General features: G+C 45.4%; 1 protein-coding gene across 4 annotated transcripts in view; it reads left to right on the forward strand.

The window, feature by feature from the left end:
• sema6cb (semaphorin 6Cb) overlaps positions 1 to 17,492 on the forward strand; it is a 142,391-nt gene that overhangs the window by 76,511 nt on the left and 48,388 nt on the right. For all 4 annotated transcript variants that reach the window (XM_010748118.3, XM_019274622.2, XM_019274623.2 and 1 more), the window contains 4 exons: positions 7,829 to 8,033; positions 13,068 to 13,182; positions 14,367 to 14,424; positions 17,346 to 17,402. In XM_010748118.3, the coding sequence (XP_010746420.1) occupies positions 7,889 to 8,033; positions 13,068 to 13,182; positions 14,367 to 14,424; positions 17,346 to 17,402 (375 nt within the window). In that variant the 5' untranslated portion in view covers positions 7,829 to 7,888. The remainder of the gene's footprint in view (positions 1 to 7,828; positions 8,034 to 13,067; positions 13,183 to 14,366; positions 14,425 to 17,345; positions 17,403 to 17,492) is intronic.

Here is a 17,492-nt window from a genome sequence, read left to right on the forward strand (position 1 = left end):
CCCCACCTCTAAACATTCCTGAGGGATTGTCCTCGAGTCGATAAGTTGGCTGACTTCGGCTGTTGGGTCAGATCGGAGTTCCTTAAAATAGAAAGATAAAAATGGAAACACACAAAATACAGAAAACAACAACACTCGGACTGCTTTCCCCCTCTTGCTCTGCATTTCGCAGCAGCAGCCTCAGGGGGTATCCAATTATGACGCCCTTGAGGGAATGACAGTGCTTGGGTTTCTGTCAATACAGGGTTCAGGTAGTGTTTCTCAATAACATTCTGAATTATTGATGACCAGGAGATTGAGAAGAGAAGGGGGTAGTTAACATTCACTTTTATGTATGAAGGGGAGAAGGAGGCATGAGGGAGGGATGGGGTTAGCACAATTTTCTGCCCCGCATATTTTAAAGCGATCTATTTGATTTGGTGACCGCCGAGATGAGGCTCGTTTGAAAATGCCATAAGGACCGCAGAAGATTGAAGGTGCGTCCTGACTGACAGGGAGCACTGAGCGGTCAGGGAATTATAGGAGTCTGTGAAGATGAATCTAAATAATTAACAGAAGGCAGACGAATGAAGAGGATTCCTCTGGTGCATGGATGATCTTTCTTCCACTGATAGCCCTGTGGGCTTTTTTTTTTTTCCACCCATCGCAAATAGACATGAAGACGATGGATGACGCCTGCGGCGGTTTTGCAGATCGATCAGAGAACCGTCTCACTGTCTGAATCCCGCATAGATCCCTCTGTGTGAAGTCTGGCCAACTCACTGTCTGCAGAAAGAAGTCCTGAGAGTCGGACTGACTGGAGGCAGTGCTACTTTTCTCAGAGAGTGATACCCCGTGCTCAAAGCAGTGGGTGTTAGCCAACAATGATGATTCTTATCGAACACTGCATGTTCAGTGAGACACCAATATTTGCATCCTTACCCTCACAAGTGATATTGTACGTTGTATCACTGCAGCGCTGTAACCATTTTCAGAACTTTTGTTGCGCTCTCGCTGTCAGCTCAGTTTTACTTTGACATCAAATCCCCTAAAGATCTGCCACGGAAGCTCAAGTATAAACCAGCGTCTAATCTGTGGGGATTCTTCGATGAGGATAGAGTAGAGTAGTCTGACATGGGGTGACAATCGATGGCCTCCGCGACGGGACAACCCGTCACTTGTCTGAACTCTGCGGGCGCTGAGGTTAAAGCGACGTTCCCCTGGGAACAGACTGAGTGGCATTGATGGCGAGGAGGGTCCCAACCTCCCCTGACAGACACATCTCATCCTCGATGCCACCTTGCCCTCTCCCTGCCATGGCACAATGCAGAGACTATGAGAATGAGACTACATTATACTGACACCAGGCAGTTGACATACTAATCCAAGAACTAGAGGACTACGGGGACCATTGATTTTCTATTCTTGGTAAAAGGCAAGAAGCCAGCCATCACTCCTCTTCGACCAGGGATGCTAATGGACTTTTTAAAATGTTGCCACAGAGCTCCCCTGGAGCCATTCTGTTTTCGCCACTGCAGAACCTTTGAAATATACCGAAATCCCCAGATCCTTTTATCTGACGTGTTTGTATTCAGCAGCCCGGCTTAGATGTCTCGGCTGTGTCGAGTGTTTTATACACAGCATCTGCCTGGTCGGTGACGGGTACACTGCAAGTCTGAACTCTGATTTAAGAGTGAAAGCAAATGGACAAATCACCTTTGAAATCACCGTCAGGACTCACAGAAAATGTTAGTCAAGTGTGTAGGATTTAGTGGCAGATTGCAACCAAACGAATACTCACCCACGCCTCACCCGCTCCTTCCAAGCATGTAGGAACAACTGCGAAATTCACCTAAAAAGCAAAAGTCCATATCTAGATCAGCGTTTGGTTTGTCTGCGGAAAAATGGCGGTTTAACATGGCAGAAACAAAAACACAACGATCCCTATACACTGATGAAAACATACACACACTCCTGCAAAGAAATACTGCTAAATCTAAAGACACTGGACCTTTAAAGAACATTTAATGATGAGATATCAAAATGGCAAGTTCTTGTTGAACCGTACCCTTTCAGTGTTCTCGCAATCGTGCCACAGGCAGCTCTAAAGGCTACACGTCTTGATGGACTGTAGTGATCTTTTAAAGGCATTCTTAATTGAAGCTAGGTTGTAGTAACTCATTTGCGCCACGACTAACACCCGTCTGAAAACTGGCCCTTACAAATCCACCTCTGTGTCCCGGGGAGGGGGTTGTTCTCTCAATTATTGCCCAATGCTCCTTGATCCCAGTTCCAATTTGCCGCGACGACGTCTACGTGGTTAGCCATTGGAAATCTAATTAGCAAAGTTTCTCCTGTCTGAGAGGGTTGAGTGCAGAGTTGAAATGACTGCTGGGTAATAGGCTGCAAACAGACAAAAAGTGTTGTTCGGGTGATTTGTTTTTGTGCTGGAAGAATATTGGTGGTCAATATTCACCAACTACTGAGGTGTACATCCTCAGGCAGGAAATTGTTTTTTTCTTTTTTTCCATCATCTGTTGTGTTTGATTGTCAGCTGTGCAGAGTAAACTTTGGGAAGGAAAAGAGAAAAACATCTCTGTTCAGACGGTGATCTGCTGTGTGATTCGTGTCATGGGACTGCAGTGAGAACGGTGGTCTGATGAACCTTCCAGAAGGAGTGTGGGCAGGGACAATATGGCTCGGGCTTTCAACAATGAAACGTTTGTCTCACCACGCAGCGTTCATATCATGTGTTGTTTTTCCTCCCGTCACATTAAAATTCTCATGTGGTTGTTTGGACAATAACAAAAAAATCATCAGGCAGGTTCGTACGTAGCGTTCTGGGAAAGCGAAAACATCTTCAGTGATTTTCTTCTAGTGCTGATAGAAATGAAGATTTAGGAAGAGTAATTGTTGTTCATCGAATGCTAATGGAGACAATAATGTAAACTGGTATCTATAAGCACCATCACAATGCTCCATATCTTGAGTTACATGCATTATTTAGCATCATTATTATGGATCATTCCATCCATCCATCTATTCTCTTCTGCTTATCTGGGGTTGGGTCGCTGTGGTTTAGACTCCAGACGTCCTTCCTGGAGGATCCTCAGGCGTTTCCAGGGTAGATGGGCTATATAGTCCCCCCCAGCGGGTTCTGGGTCTGCCCTGGGTCTCCTCCCAGGTGTCCAGTGGGCATCCTAATTAGATGCCCGAACCACCTCAGCTGGCTCCTTGACGCAAAGGAGCAGCAGCTCTTCTCCGAGCTCCCCCTGGATGTCAGAGCTTCTGTTCTGACCCTTTCTCTAAGGCTGAGCCTGGCCGCCCGACAGAGGAAGCTCATTTCAGCCGCTTGTATCCGTGATTTCATTCTTTCGGTCACTAACCAAAGCTCATGACCAGAGGTGAGGGTTGGGACGTAGACGGACTGGAAAATGAAGAGCTTCGCCTTCTGGCTCAGCTCCGTCTTCCTCCACCACGGTCCTGTACAACGTCTGCAGTACTGAAGATGCCACACAAAAACCGCCAATCCATCTCACGCTCCATTTTCCCGTCACTCATGAACATTCCACCATGAACCTCAGACTTGGAGGTGCTGACTCTCGTCCTGGCTGCTTCACATAAAACCAGGGTTTGTCCTCATATCACTCATGTACCTGTCCTCGCACCAACTCTGCTGCTGTAATACAATTAGACAACTTGTGTATTGCGTCCTCATACATACCATACACTTGACTTATCGTTTGGTCGCCATAATTATGGTGTAATTATAGCGCCCAGCATAGAAAGCTGCAGAGAGGAGAGGGTAATGTGGCTAATTGTGTCTGAAATTGTCGAGGAGGGCAGGGATACGCTCGCTCATTACGCCTGGCCACTGTGTACCACAAATATGTCAGAGTGGAGGATAGTGGGGGGCTTAAAGATTTTCACAGCCAAAGGGGCCGAGAGATTTTCAAGTGCACGGAGGTGTGAGGTGAAAATGCTCCATTCAGTCGCTATCAAATGCAAGTGGATTAGCCTCAGTGCCGCTGAAGCACCGTTCAGGTTTGGGAATATCAGTTTGATTCTGCATTAGGATTTTGCTCCTCTGCTGTTGGCAGACAAGAGACGCCCCCCAAGAGTCGACAGGTGCATGATGTGCGTTGCAGTCCATTGAGGATAAAACTGGACTTTTAATTGTGGCTTTTTATGGGACAGTTATCCTCAGCCGAGCGGGAACATACTTTGGAGTTAATGTATGAATTTAAATGATTCCACGGCCTCGTTCGTGCCAACCAATAGTAAACATCTCCTCTCATTTAATCTGCATTAACGCAGTCGAAAAGACCCCAGAGACTTCAAACGTCTGTGCGGATGCATCTTATCAATCCGCAGACACAGCACTCTGGTCGGTTAATCCAAATGCATGTCAGATAATCAATGGAGAGCCCGAGCGTCCCAGAAAAAAAAAAACCTTCCCTCCAAAGAGGCCCAACTGCCAATGTCTCCCAGATGGCTTCACAAGTCCAGTTCATTAAAAACAAAATGATCCGAGCCCTCCCGCCCAAACTCTAGAACACAGAGGGCAAACATGAGATGGGATAAGCGGAGGCTTATTTCCCTTCGACAGCTGTCAGCTCATCAGCCGTCCACTCCCTCCTCGTGCTGCACAGAAAGGCATTAACTGCTTTTTGACTTTGTTTTAGGTTAAATGAAGAAAGTTGAGAACTCCAGAGTGGAGATGTGCTGCTGACACATTTATATGGGAGCTTTTAGGGGGGGACAGCAGGTGTTGTTTCTGTGCCGTGTCCATTAGTGCCGGAAAAGGTCAAATGGGATAAGCAGCCATTTTTACACCTCGGGGCAATGCCAGAGAACTAAATCAGAGTCTTAACCTTTAAAAACTGGGAGGTTTTTGTCAAATCACTCAGCTGTTATAGCTAAATATTTGAGCCTAATTAAAAGTTTGGGAGTTTGCTGAATACCAGCAGGTCACTAAAATATAATAAAAACAAAAGAGAGCTAGTGAGGCACCATAGAAGACTCTGTAAGATCCTAATTCCTGATCTTAACGTAGGAAATATCTCATGAGCATGTGAACAAAACAAAGAAGTTTCTTAGTCCAGCTTCACGTGTCAATAACCCGTCAGTCGAGCTCTGGACAGATCAGCGTTGAAGGCGTTCACTGAGGGCTCATTAATTTGTTTATGCATCATCGCAGGCCTTTATTCTTACTTGGCGCTTCAGACTAACCGGTTCTGCAGCAACAGGCAGACGAAGGAGGAGGTTGTTTTTGTTGATTACATCGCGTCGCCGATGGCGTGGACGTCTGCCTGTGCTGCTTACTGACACAGTTTCCAAGTGTTGCAATGATACGGCAATCGGTTCTCTAATCCTGAATATGATCCAGCCTCGGGGTGAACCCCAGCTCTCTGGTCTCGTCACCAGGCGTTTCCTCGTAGCTTCAGTGAACTCTGTAACTTTAATGCAGTAAATCTCAGGGTTGCAGGTCGGCACGCTGTATCTCTAGCTTGAGTTTCAGGGTATGTGACTGGTCTTGCATAAGCTCTTGCTTGTACTCAGCATGGCTGTCTTGTTTTGCATGCATCATCATCACACTCTGCTGCCTGCCTTCTTTTAGCTAAGTGCACAGGTTGTCAATAAGTGATCTTTGCCTTTCCTTCCTTCCTTCCTCACCGGGATGTAATGTTCCCTCAATGTGCTGCTTGTGTTTTTCGATGGCTGTCAGAAGTGAACTAGTTTCCTACGTGAGACTCTCTGCATGATGTTTCGCAGCACTGACATGATTAAAGTGAAGTTTCTGACATTTTAAGGGATTTATCTCATGGATTTGTCTCATGCAGCACTATAACATAATCTGTTTGTTCAAATGGCCGTCCTCCTTGGCAGGACAAAAACATCTAAATCATAACATATGGGGCTAATCCATCAGGTATATTATTCTCATATATTGCCTGAGGCAGGCCACACAAGCTGTTGTAACTCACAAAGTAAACACAAGCAGACAACTGCCCACTCCCCTCGATTTATGGTGTTGTGATCATCGCTTGACCTCATTGCTAAATGCAGCTTTCTCTTCTGCATTTAAATGAAGCAGACTATTATCAATATTGATGACAGTTCATGTCTCTGTTGACTTAATTTTTCTGCTCCCACTTAAAACCATGTGGCCTAACTCGCTGGCTGCCAAGCGACACAGTACATAAACTTGGGTCGGCTTGAAAGAACCCCCATGGAGGACACATTGCCCTTAATAAGTTGGCGGCGAGCGCACGGGTCATCGCAGTTCGGAGTTTGTTCCGACAAATCCCCTCTGTCGTCCATCTGTCGCTGTCTCTTCCTTCAGATATCGAACAGATGTGGAAATTAACATTTGTGCACAGTCTCAGCGTTTGTGCACAACGGCCAGAGCTGTTAATTATTCCCGCGTAGACACTCGACGCCAACTATCTATCTACAGTTTTTTGTTTTTAGGCAACCGAGCTGAGAGAGAAGTTACTGGAAATGGATTCATTGAGGTTGTTCTTGGTGGTGACGAGCTGTCCTTGTTGTTTTTGTTCTAAATGCCTGAGATCACGTGTCAAAACTATCTGTGGTATTTTCTATTGGCCAAGTTTGTTTCCACCACTGACACTTTGTCTTTGTTGAGCTCCTGTAATTATACAAAGCTTCCTTTTGTGTCAGTACGTCAGAGTCAACGAGACGCCTCCTTTTCTGAAATGACGTATCGCGTGTACATCTGTGTCTGGGACAACAAATGCATTAATTACAATAGCTATCATCATTTTTAATTCATGGTTACCATCGAGGAGTGATTGTTTTCCATCACCACCATCTATACGATATCTGAAAAACACGAAAACAGATTTTAATTAAATTTGGTGGAAAGTCCGGCCACGGAGCAACAAGTTGGTGATTAGATTGTTGATGTGCATCCAGATTTTAAAGGACTTATTAACCCATGAATCACTGCACTGAACCTTTATATATTCATCCAACAAAATATTAAATAAATGGGTGAAACATTGTACTTTTTCCTACTGAAACTTTAAATATAATCTGCCTTTGTATCACAGCTTAATGTCTCCATCGTTCACATCATTTCTTTTCTATACGTCCACCCTTGAATTTCTAAACCACCGATCAGTGTGTAGCCAGATTGCTGATTACAACCCCCTCACATCACCCCCTCCTTCCTAGCGTGGCTGAGAAGATATAGATATAAAACGGCTCATTCCAAGATAATAAAAAACATAGTCATGCACCCTGAATCTTTAGGGTTCATGGAGAGCTGTACCCAATCCCAGCGTGTATTGAATGAGTGAGATGTCAGCTACACCGCGAGAGGAAACTTTATTTCATAAGCCGAGCTCTTCATACAGATCTTAGCACAGCCATCAGGGCCTGGACGGAGTGAGGCGTTCTCCTCAGTGTAAGGGAAGCTTTAATTGTGCCGAGTCACCTGTGAAAGACATTGGTTGGTAAATGAGGCAGTTGTCCTGGTGGTCAGGCCCCCAGTGGCCTGCTTCCTCTCCTGGCTGCTTCCTTCCCCATCTGTGGCTCTGCCTGACTTTCTCTACCTCTTCTTTCTTTTTCTTTTTTTATGTGTGTGTGTCTGCACTCTCGCATCTCGGCGGTTCAGCGGACACTCAATCACATCGCCGCATTGACACAAGGCAGTGCATGCTAATAGGAGCTTTAAACACCGCTGTCGTCATTGTTGAGTCACGTAATCTCGACGCGATAGTTCAGAGTACTGTCACACGCTCAAACTTGTAGTGTTGGCTCTGTTTAAACTCGGAGGTGCATTAGTGATGCTAACCCTGATAACCTTGTGTCTCATTCTCAGGTGGGAGGTGAATCTGCTGTGGGCCATGTGTTTCTGGTGAGGTCTCATCTTTCCGCCAAAATGAGGCTGACGCCCGGCTCGCCTCGCCTGCCCGTCCTGCCAGCCGTCCTGGCTCTCACCTTAGCAGCCTTCTTACCTCAGCTGTCCTCAGGAGCCATGCCGTTCCCCCAAGACCTGGAACCAATCAGCGTCGTGGGCAGAGAATGTAAGTTCACACATCTTCTTGTTGTGTTGCCATGGTGATGCTCGTCGCAGGGAGGAGTGGATGTTGAAGTAAATCAGGGGAGGTCGCTCGGTTTACCGGGGAACACGGCTCGGAGAGGTGGACGTGTTCGAGGGCATGCTCACAGAGGTTTACTCAGCTGCTGGCAATTTAATTCCCTTTGTCCTGTTTTATTGTCTTGGTGCAAAAAAAAAAAAGGACGCATGAAAACACCTTTTTCAGTTCAAAGCTGAGGTACAGGTTAGGGTCTAATCCTAAACTGTGCTTGGAAATTTACACGATTTTATGGTACAGGAAGGATTTTGACATTTACAGTAACTATTAACTGTAACAACATCTAACTAACTTTCAGTTAAAGATAAACTACCAATGCAGCAAAGAAAACAAACCGTACATTTGACTTAAAGGTCCAGTGTGCAGGATTTAGTGACACCTAGATGTGAAGTTACAGATTGCAACCAAATGTATAATCTCCCACGCCTCGCCCTCTCAGACATCAAAAGCAAGAGGTCAGTTTGGTTTGTCTGTTCTGGGCTACTGTAGAAAACTCCCAGCGGTCCTTAAAATCCTTGAAAGTTTGTGATTTTGAGAGGAAAAGCTGCCTCGACTCAGAAGTTTTAGCATTAGTAAACAACCTACATTACATGCTGCTTCTCTTTATAAAAATTCTCAGACTTGTAACACTAATTAACCTCGATCCATGTCTCAAAGTCCACCCTTGTTGGGTCCTTGAAATTTGAGTGAATTAGGTCATTGAAAAGACCTTGAATTTGTTGTTTAAGACAGTGTGGTGACCTCTGGTCCAGTCTCACAGTGTGGATGTGAATAACAGTGTTGCAGTCCTAATCCCTTCGGTTCAGGTCAGTCCAACCCTGATGTTGTTTGTCCAGCTGGTTTGGCTCGTTTAGGTTCGTTAAACTCTGGAGCTGACCAAACAGCCACCAGAATTAGATTTTCCTCTGCAAGTCATTGAGGCGCTGACGATAAGTGATGACAGTCACCAAAGCTGCCCAAAGAATTTTCACCTTTGTTTGCACCTGATGTGGAGGATCATGAACAAACCACCCAGGCCTACATGTGACTGCAGCTTAAGAAGTTCAGCACCAGCTGTTGAGATAATACGACCGAGGAGGATCTTCGACATCGGTGACACTTCTTCATCGGACCACCCCAGGGAGCCATCAGTGGCACCCAATCACTGGGGAGGTCCACAAAAGAGGTCCCGGCTACTAAATGTAATGGCCCATAATTGATTTAAGAGGTGGCTGAGACCACGGCCCGGCACACTGTAATTGATCTATCTGGAAGAGAGTAACGCAACCATTAGCAGAAATAGCTGCGCTAATAGTGCTATATGTGGAGCTCCGTCCCAGGTGTAATGAGAGCAATTTGTCACCTGTGGTTCCAGCAGGTGACAGCGTGGCACAAGGTCTCCTCACAACTCCGTGAGACGTCCATTACGAGGCGTAGCACTTCATCAGGCTGAAGTCTATGAAATCATACCCGACTCACTCTTTCTGTTTTGGAAAGTGGGCAGACGACTCGCCTCAGCATCTTGTCTTTTTTCCTGACAGACTGTGTGCTGAGTAAGTTTGACCAGTTTAGGTTTCTGAAGGGGAAGTAAAGATAATAATATCCTGGAGAAGCTTATTCCACTTTATATATTAAACATTCACTCTTTCCCTCAGAATTATATTCCCAGCAGGACGCATACGCTTCATAAACGACGTTCTGATGATTGGTGTCAAACCGTGTGATGGAGGGCAAAGTTATTCAAGTATTTGCCGCAACCAAGGACCGTGTCAAGACAATTTCACTCAACATGAATTTAGATTGCGACCGTAATGGGACTCGATTCCACCGAGCACGGCCACGCCGCTGACGCTGGAGCTGTCTGCTGCCGTCCAAGGCCCGTTATCGGAAGAGCTGCATCGTGTTTGAGAAGCGCCTCGACCCCACGGAGAACAGCGGCTGGTCTTCTTTTGATGGAAGCCACGACCACCGGAGTCAAGCAGCACAGAGCAGATTGAGACATGAGTTAATTTTTCAAAATAAAACAAGCAAAAAGGAAATAACCACATAGCATCTCCATGGTGGAAGCACCTAAATTCAGGACACGACATCGTGGAGTCGTGACATAATAAATGTATGAAAAGAGAAAACAGTTTGACTTTTACAGACTTCTTATGATTGTTCTGTTGAAGGTTAGTATACTGCAGTTATGTTAACACAAATACAAGCCAGGCCAACAAGTTCAATGAGCTCCAGGAAAGGAATCCATCCATTAGTCTTAAAGTTTATGAGTTGACAGAGCACAATGCAACAGTTTAAAGTTAAAGTTTCTTCCATTTCTTCTCCTTCAACAACCTTTCTAACCATACAAAACCAAAATATATTTACTTTACTGTCATTTGAGAAGAGGAAAGCTATGCTTTAGGAAGCTAAACCATCAAATATTTGGAATTCGCTTAAAAAATTATCCGACTAATCGATGCAGCTCTAGTTGCAGAGCCTCGTGGTTAAAAAGCTCTTTATTTCTTTGATGCAGTGCCGCAGCCTCAGGTCGTAGGAGTCTTCGCTTTGAGTCAGTCTTCGGCCGGCAGCGTGCATGTGATCCCGGAGGAAGTGATCTTAAATAACTCTGGGCACCGTCGCCTGCTTCTTCTGGATTTTGCCCTGAGCCAGAGCCCCAGCTGCCCCCACACCCCCAAACTTTAGAGGATGTGAAAGTGCAGAAGAGTAATTAGAAATCCTCATCTGCCAAAGGGGGGAGGGAGGATGGCCGGGTGAGGCTGTGGAGCCACTGGGAGTCTTTTTCAGTAGACTGCACAGCAAGGTCCAGTGCTCAGCCAGACATTATGCCTTTAAATCTTTAAACAGTCGATCCGAGACCAGCGGTTAGGGGGACGTACGGCTCCCTGCAGAGAGACTAATTTCAGATTGTGGTGTATTTCTAGTGGGGATTGCTAATTCAACAGCAGCCCAGGTCAGAAGGGAGGCTGGAGGGCACTTAATACAGTACTTTAAGAACCAGAGTGCCACGGCCGTGAGCCGAGTCTGTGCTCGGTTATAACAGCGGGGGAAGTCTCTGTGATGTGGAAGACAGCCTGGTGTCAGTACGAAGCCGGCCAATTTTATTTCCGCCCGGAGCGCCCTTCTCTTTTTTCTTTTTTTACTTGAATGTTTGAAAGACACGTCCATCTTCCGGACTGGCTGTCATTCTGTTATTTAAAGCACCGGACACCGGCTCCCATTGTTTAAATTAATTTCTCTCTTGAGTGAGCTCGTCTAAAAAAAAAAAAAAAAAGGCAGGATGGAATTAAAATGCAGGAGACGAGGAAGGAAAAATGAAAATCAGCCTGGGCACAGAGTCGGTGTTTTATCACTCTCTTTGCTTTGCAGCACATCGCTCAGTTCACCTTATCGCACGGCTTTTGTACTGCCGCACACACACACATCTTTATTTATGCATGAATACACCTGATATTCACTGAATCGTAGACTTAATGTATACTCCCCGCAGGGACAGATATTTTATATTTTGGACTAAGTAGTATCATTCCGTTCGGGGCGGTTTGTGAGCTGCCTTCATAACAACGAGGAGCTGAACTCTGCGACCTGCGTGAGACAGACGAGATGTTTAAATGTGGATTGACCGGACGGAGTTTTTTCCACCGAGCCGGTTTTGATTCATTCCTTCGTCCTCGCTTGTCCCCAGACGTGTCTGTCAGGAAATGTTTACCAGGAGCCGCTTATTTAAATCAGACTGACTTCTGTGACACCACCAGTTAATTTGCAACTTTGCATGCTATTTTTTCCCCCCTGTGCTCATCCACCCCCACAAGTGCATATTAGCATGCAGCGCGTCCTCTGGAGCTGCAGAACAATAGGCCAAATTGTAGCCTTGGCTTAGCGTTCCTTAAGCTGCTGATTTGTTGTACATAAATGTTGAAGCATTGACAGCTGAGAACATGTGACAGCTAAGAGAAGAAGAATTACAGGTTGTAGAGAAAGCTGGCCTGCGAGTTAATTATCAAATTACCATAATATGTTCATCTGCTCACAGGAAGTAGACTGTAAGTGTAAGCCTGCCATTGGCTGACTGTAGGGGGAGTAAGATTTTTACGATTCTGATTCCATTATCGATTCTGCTTAACGATTCGATTCTTTATCGATTCTGCTTAACGATTCGATTCTTTATCGATTCTCATTTGGGGGAAAAAAGGAGAACAAACACTTTGATCAGCATCAACTTTGTTTAGTTAGAAGTATCACGACCTTACAAAACCAACAGCGACGTCAAAAGAGGCCCACAGCCTGGATAATAGTAACGATGTGTAACTACCTTCCGTAGTAACCACAGAGGTGTTCATAGCCTGGCTGCTGCCGCTGCTGCTAGGCTGAGATTCATCTCCAGTCCGAAGCGTGTCAAAAACACGACATTCATTTAAAAATATTGCATGTTGTGTGCGCAAATGTTTCTGCATGTTGGTCGTGTTCCCTCCCGACGCTGTTATCTCCACTTTGCAATGATTGCAAGTCGAGCTGTTGACGTCTGTTTTGGTGAAATGCAGCCAAACATGGAGCGTTTTAACCGAGTGGGTGACATTGTTTACTACTGATTGCACTGCACGTGAGAAACTCACGTAAGTTACGCGACGTGATTAGTCGTGCTTTCTGGAATCGATAAGAGAATCGTTAGATAATCTGCCAAACGATTCCATGGAATTGAAACACATGGAACCGGTTCTCAACAAGAACCGAACCTCGATTCCCATCCCTACACACTACCACTCCCCGTAGCTTCAGCCTTTTCGCTGTCATTTATAGGTGCTGTATACATTTCTGATGATGAGGTTACCATAGCTATCATAGACAGTCAGTCCTCCGTGATTCCCATTCCCTGCTTCAGTCATAATTCTCCTCCCGTTCCCAGCCAGATGTTGTGAAACCAGAATGATTCAGTCAGCGTTAAAACAAGTTTTAACAACATTTCCTTTTTCTTCGCCCACGCAGCCTCCTACCTCTACCCCGGCTTCCAGGGACTCATGTCGGACAATGACACCGTCCGCCTGGGCCTGGACTTCCAGAGGATGCTGAGGATCAACCACATGCTCTACATCGCTGCCCGGTCAGTCATCACCGCTCGCCTGCTAATTTAATGAGCGTAGCTTTTTGTACACTGTTTACCGAGGGTGAAAACACACACACACTACTGCCTGCCTACGTTTGTAAGTTACAGAGTGATTATATAAACCCTGTATGAGCAAATCTGATTACATTAATACAAAAATATGGTGAGACAAAGGATCCAATTCCTTCACTCCTGATTTTATCCTCCACTAACTGATTCTAGTTCATACCAAAACTTTATCCGCTGGCTTCTTAAAAAGCTTCATCAGCAGCCAAACCCCCCCCGAAGTATCTCTTTTGTTCTATTAAATAATGTTGTTTCATCTTTTAATCAGTAAATTTAATTAAGGCATAAAGTTAATTTAGTTCTTATTTACGCTGACAGCTGTGTGAGAGGAAAATGGATGAAGATGTGCAACAGCACATTAAGGAAAACATGCAGAGATCATTAAAACACCTCCAACAGTTTGAAGAAGGTGACGTAAAAACACGCAGATCTGCGGTCATTTGCCCGAGAAACCTTTTGTTTGTGAGTGACAGCTGCTCGAAGACAAAACAGCTCTTTGGTGCAATTTCAGAGGAATTTATGAATCCAAAACTTCCAGAAGGCTCAACAGTAAATTCTGTCTTCTCTCAAATAATCCTTCTATCGCCGCTGTGAGCGCTGGTCGGACTTCAGCATGCCCGGACTTCAATTATCCGAGGCAGCAGCACCTCCACACTGTTTCAACTTTTCTTTTTTCTAGTGCATCTCTCAGCGTAATTGCTCTTTGCTCCGCTCTCGATCAAGATGTCGAAGGTTAATTATCTTTGAAAAAAAAGTACGAGGTTGCACCGCCTGTTTTTCAGCGTGCAAAATAAATTCTGCTCCGTTTTTTTTTTTGGCTCTGGCTCAAACTGCGTCGCTGCCAAGAGAAAATAAAAAGAAAAAGGTATGGAGATTCTTAATGTTCCTAAACGCTCTTAATACATTCCACAACAAAGTGCACGGCTCGCTTCACGAAGTGATTCATATGGTTGGTGTCGATAGTTGGGGAAAGTTTGGGCCGAGTTATGAAGTTGGAAAGCCCGCCCACCTTCCACAGCCTCGACCAATCCTATCGAGCCGAATAGAAGCATATGTTTTCATACGTGGAGATCTTCCCACTAACGGTGCCTCGACTCTCTCTGTGTCTCTTGCAGGGACCATGTGTTTGCCGTCAATCTCGCTACTTCATCTGAGCAGATAATCCCTCAGCAGGTAAGAACGTCCATCCGCAGTCATCAGTGTTCGCTGTCAGCGTATTCCTACACATGTTTTTTCAGTTATGATTCAGGCCTCCTAAATCAGACACAGGTCAGAGTTTCTGCAATGCAGCCTCAGCGTGAGCAGTCATATCAGGATTTATGTGACTCCACTCTGGAGCTAAACTTGAGCGGTCGTACCGTGAACTCTCTCATCATCCTCATCTTCATCCACATCATCTGCCCATGAACTCGCTGGTTTGTACTGCACGTCAACGTATGAATGAAAGCACACACGTTGGTTCAGGACTGTGACCCGTTCACACATTTGAAAACTAATAAACTAACGATCAGAGCAATGAATCAGTTTAACGTGAGCGTCGCCTCGGGCTCTGACATTTCAGGAGTGTTTGATTCGTCTTATCAACACCAATAATCGGCGAGTTACCAGTAAAGATTCTGGGCGAAGCAGCCGTCCTTGACATTTTCTGCGATTTAATGTTAAAATCTGGAGTTTTGCTCGTCAGTAGTTGCTCTACCTGAGTTTAAAGCAGAGTCGTGCTCTTTAGACTTTAGTCTGCAGCTCTGTTCTTGTTTTTCTGGAGCACACACACACACACACACACACACTGTGTTTTTACAGAAAACAAATCTCTTGTAATGTGTGTGTGCGTATCTCATTATTTTCCATTCTACCCTTTGCCTCACTTTTTCATTCGAGTATTAAGCAATCTCTCTTCAGACATATATCCAATACAAGTGGAGCGGGGCTCTCGTGGCGTTTGAAGTGCCACGCTTCCTCCTATCTGAATCTCATTTGTCAAACATGATTGCACTTAAAATAAAATCCCTCCGAGGCCCGGGCGTTTGTTTGCTTGTATTTAGATTAGTGCTAAACACGGATATTCATTCTGATAAGGCCACAGCTCCATGTCAAGGAGATCTAAAGTATTGATTTAAGTGCAGACTGGAGCACCAAGAAATGGGAATTTTCTGAGCACCACGACGTTAGTCCATCTTTTTTCCATTATGTTATATGAGAACTTTGAATGTTTGTGTGTGAAGCATTTCTTTAGCTGTTCAATCAGAAGCTCCGCCGCCTCCGGTGTGACAGCAGGGAACCGAGCGGAAAATGATGGAGGCCTGCAGCCACGCTCCCACTCTGCTGCTCCCGTTATCCACCCGAGCTCGATCATTAGCGTGTGACTGACTCATATTACCAGAAAACGCTTCCTCCTCTTCATCACAGATCCAGCTCTTCCTTTTTCACACCGGGCCCCACCACTCATTCATATTCTGCCCATCACTGATCTCCCCGGGCCTCGGTGGCCATAAGTAATTATTAGTAAACCGAATCGAGCGTGGACAAGGCGGGGGGCGATTAGCATACCGCTGACTGCTGCCGAATCCGTCAGACGTTCACAAAGTGGAGCTGGAGATGTTCAGAGCGTGGACCCGGAGGGGAGGCCGGCTTTAACATTTAGAGTCCATCATATACTGCTCGGAACATTACGGATCCTCGTTAATCTGAAGGTAATAATTTATCGATTGTTCGTGTCTAAGGGATCCTAACTTTAAAGAATCAGGCTGCTGATATTCTATATTTTTCTCTATAACAATGAACTGCTCCGATGAACAAGTGTCGTCACTGCTGCACGATCACATCCGCTTTACTTTGAGTCATAAAACCTCATTCACGTATCAGTCCACTGCTGAAAATAGTCCCACAACAAATGAATATTTACTTCTGTTTTCGTTTTTTCCCCTCAGTATTAAAGTCAGTGCCGTGTCTCAGTATAACAGATGACTCGTTTGTTGTTGATATCGCTCTATTGACTGTAAAGAAGACGATTAAACAAAGGAGGCCAGCAGCACCGCGGTGTCACCAGCAGACTCAAAGCGAATCAAAGCAAAAGATGCGAACGTGTGAAAACTCAAATGACGCTGCTAAACTGGCAAGATAGTCTTAAGACAAACATAGATATACATAATCCTTTAATGCGTTCATGAGACTGTAACAATGGAGGCCGTCCACCATGAAGAGAACGAAGAGCCTGTGGGACAAACCGTGTTTCAGGGACAGGTACGAGGCACGGAGGACGTTCTGTAAAAGAAAAAGTAGAACCAAAGAGAAGATCCATGCACACAGAGTAAATAAATCTGAATATTTCCAATCATTTAGAGGTTAATTACCTTTGTGCTCCTGAGAGAACAGTCCACCCTCTGAATAAAGGTATAAGTAGCTGAAACTGAGACCTGTCCTTTTTTATGATCGGCATCAAAAAACCCCGTCTGAAATATCAGGAGCGCTGGGGGCAAAAAGATCAAGATCGGATCGCCCCTGCTGCTCCTGAGAGGCCGTCCCATAATGCCACAGCACTGATGAATGCCCACGGAGTGAGGCGTCTGCTAGTTTGTTGACAATCTTCTGAATGAGTTTGAAGTGAGCGCGAGCAGCAGCAGCAGCAGCGTCCTCGCCGTGTTTACGAGCTCTGAGGAAGATTCTGCTCAGGAAATGATCTGACGGTGGCACGTTAAACCTTCAGCCGGCAGAGCTTGTTAACACGCTGATTGATCTTTTTCTAGAACTGCACACTGACCACGAGTGTGAAGACTAAGAGGGCAGAGCTTTTGGTTAATTGCAGCTAATTGACTACTCCTTATATGTACAGTGAAGTGATGCAAACATCCTTTGCAGCTCTTCATGTGTGTGAATGTTTAGCTACCCACCGACGAGCCGCCACCACCGCCGCCGCAGGCGTTTCTTATTATTCTGTTTGTTGTTTTTTCCGCGCCGCACTTTATTGAAGTTAATGAGATTTTTCATCACAGCTGTCTCGTAATAGCACTTGAACGATGGGGTGCGACAAAAAGCCGGGATGGTGGGAAACAGCTTGTCTTTGGGCTGACAGTCGGCTGTCTGTGTGCGTCTTTCAGAAACTGACTTGGAAGACGAAGGATGTGGAGAAGTGTACTGTGAGAGGGAAGAACAGCGTGAGTACACATCTTTCTCTGTCTTTTTCCTGCACACTGAAGTTTTGTTACCGGCAGAGGTGAGCTTATCAGAATCAGCCACACATCCAT

This window comes from Larimichthys crocea, chromosome XIII (assembly GCF_000972845.2).
Source record: "Larimichthys crocea isolate SSNF chromosome XIII, L_crocea_2.0, whole genome shotgun sequence".
NCBI classification, from domain to species: Eukaryota; Metazoa; Chordata; class Actinopteri; family Sciaenidae; genus Larimichthys; species Larimichthys crocea.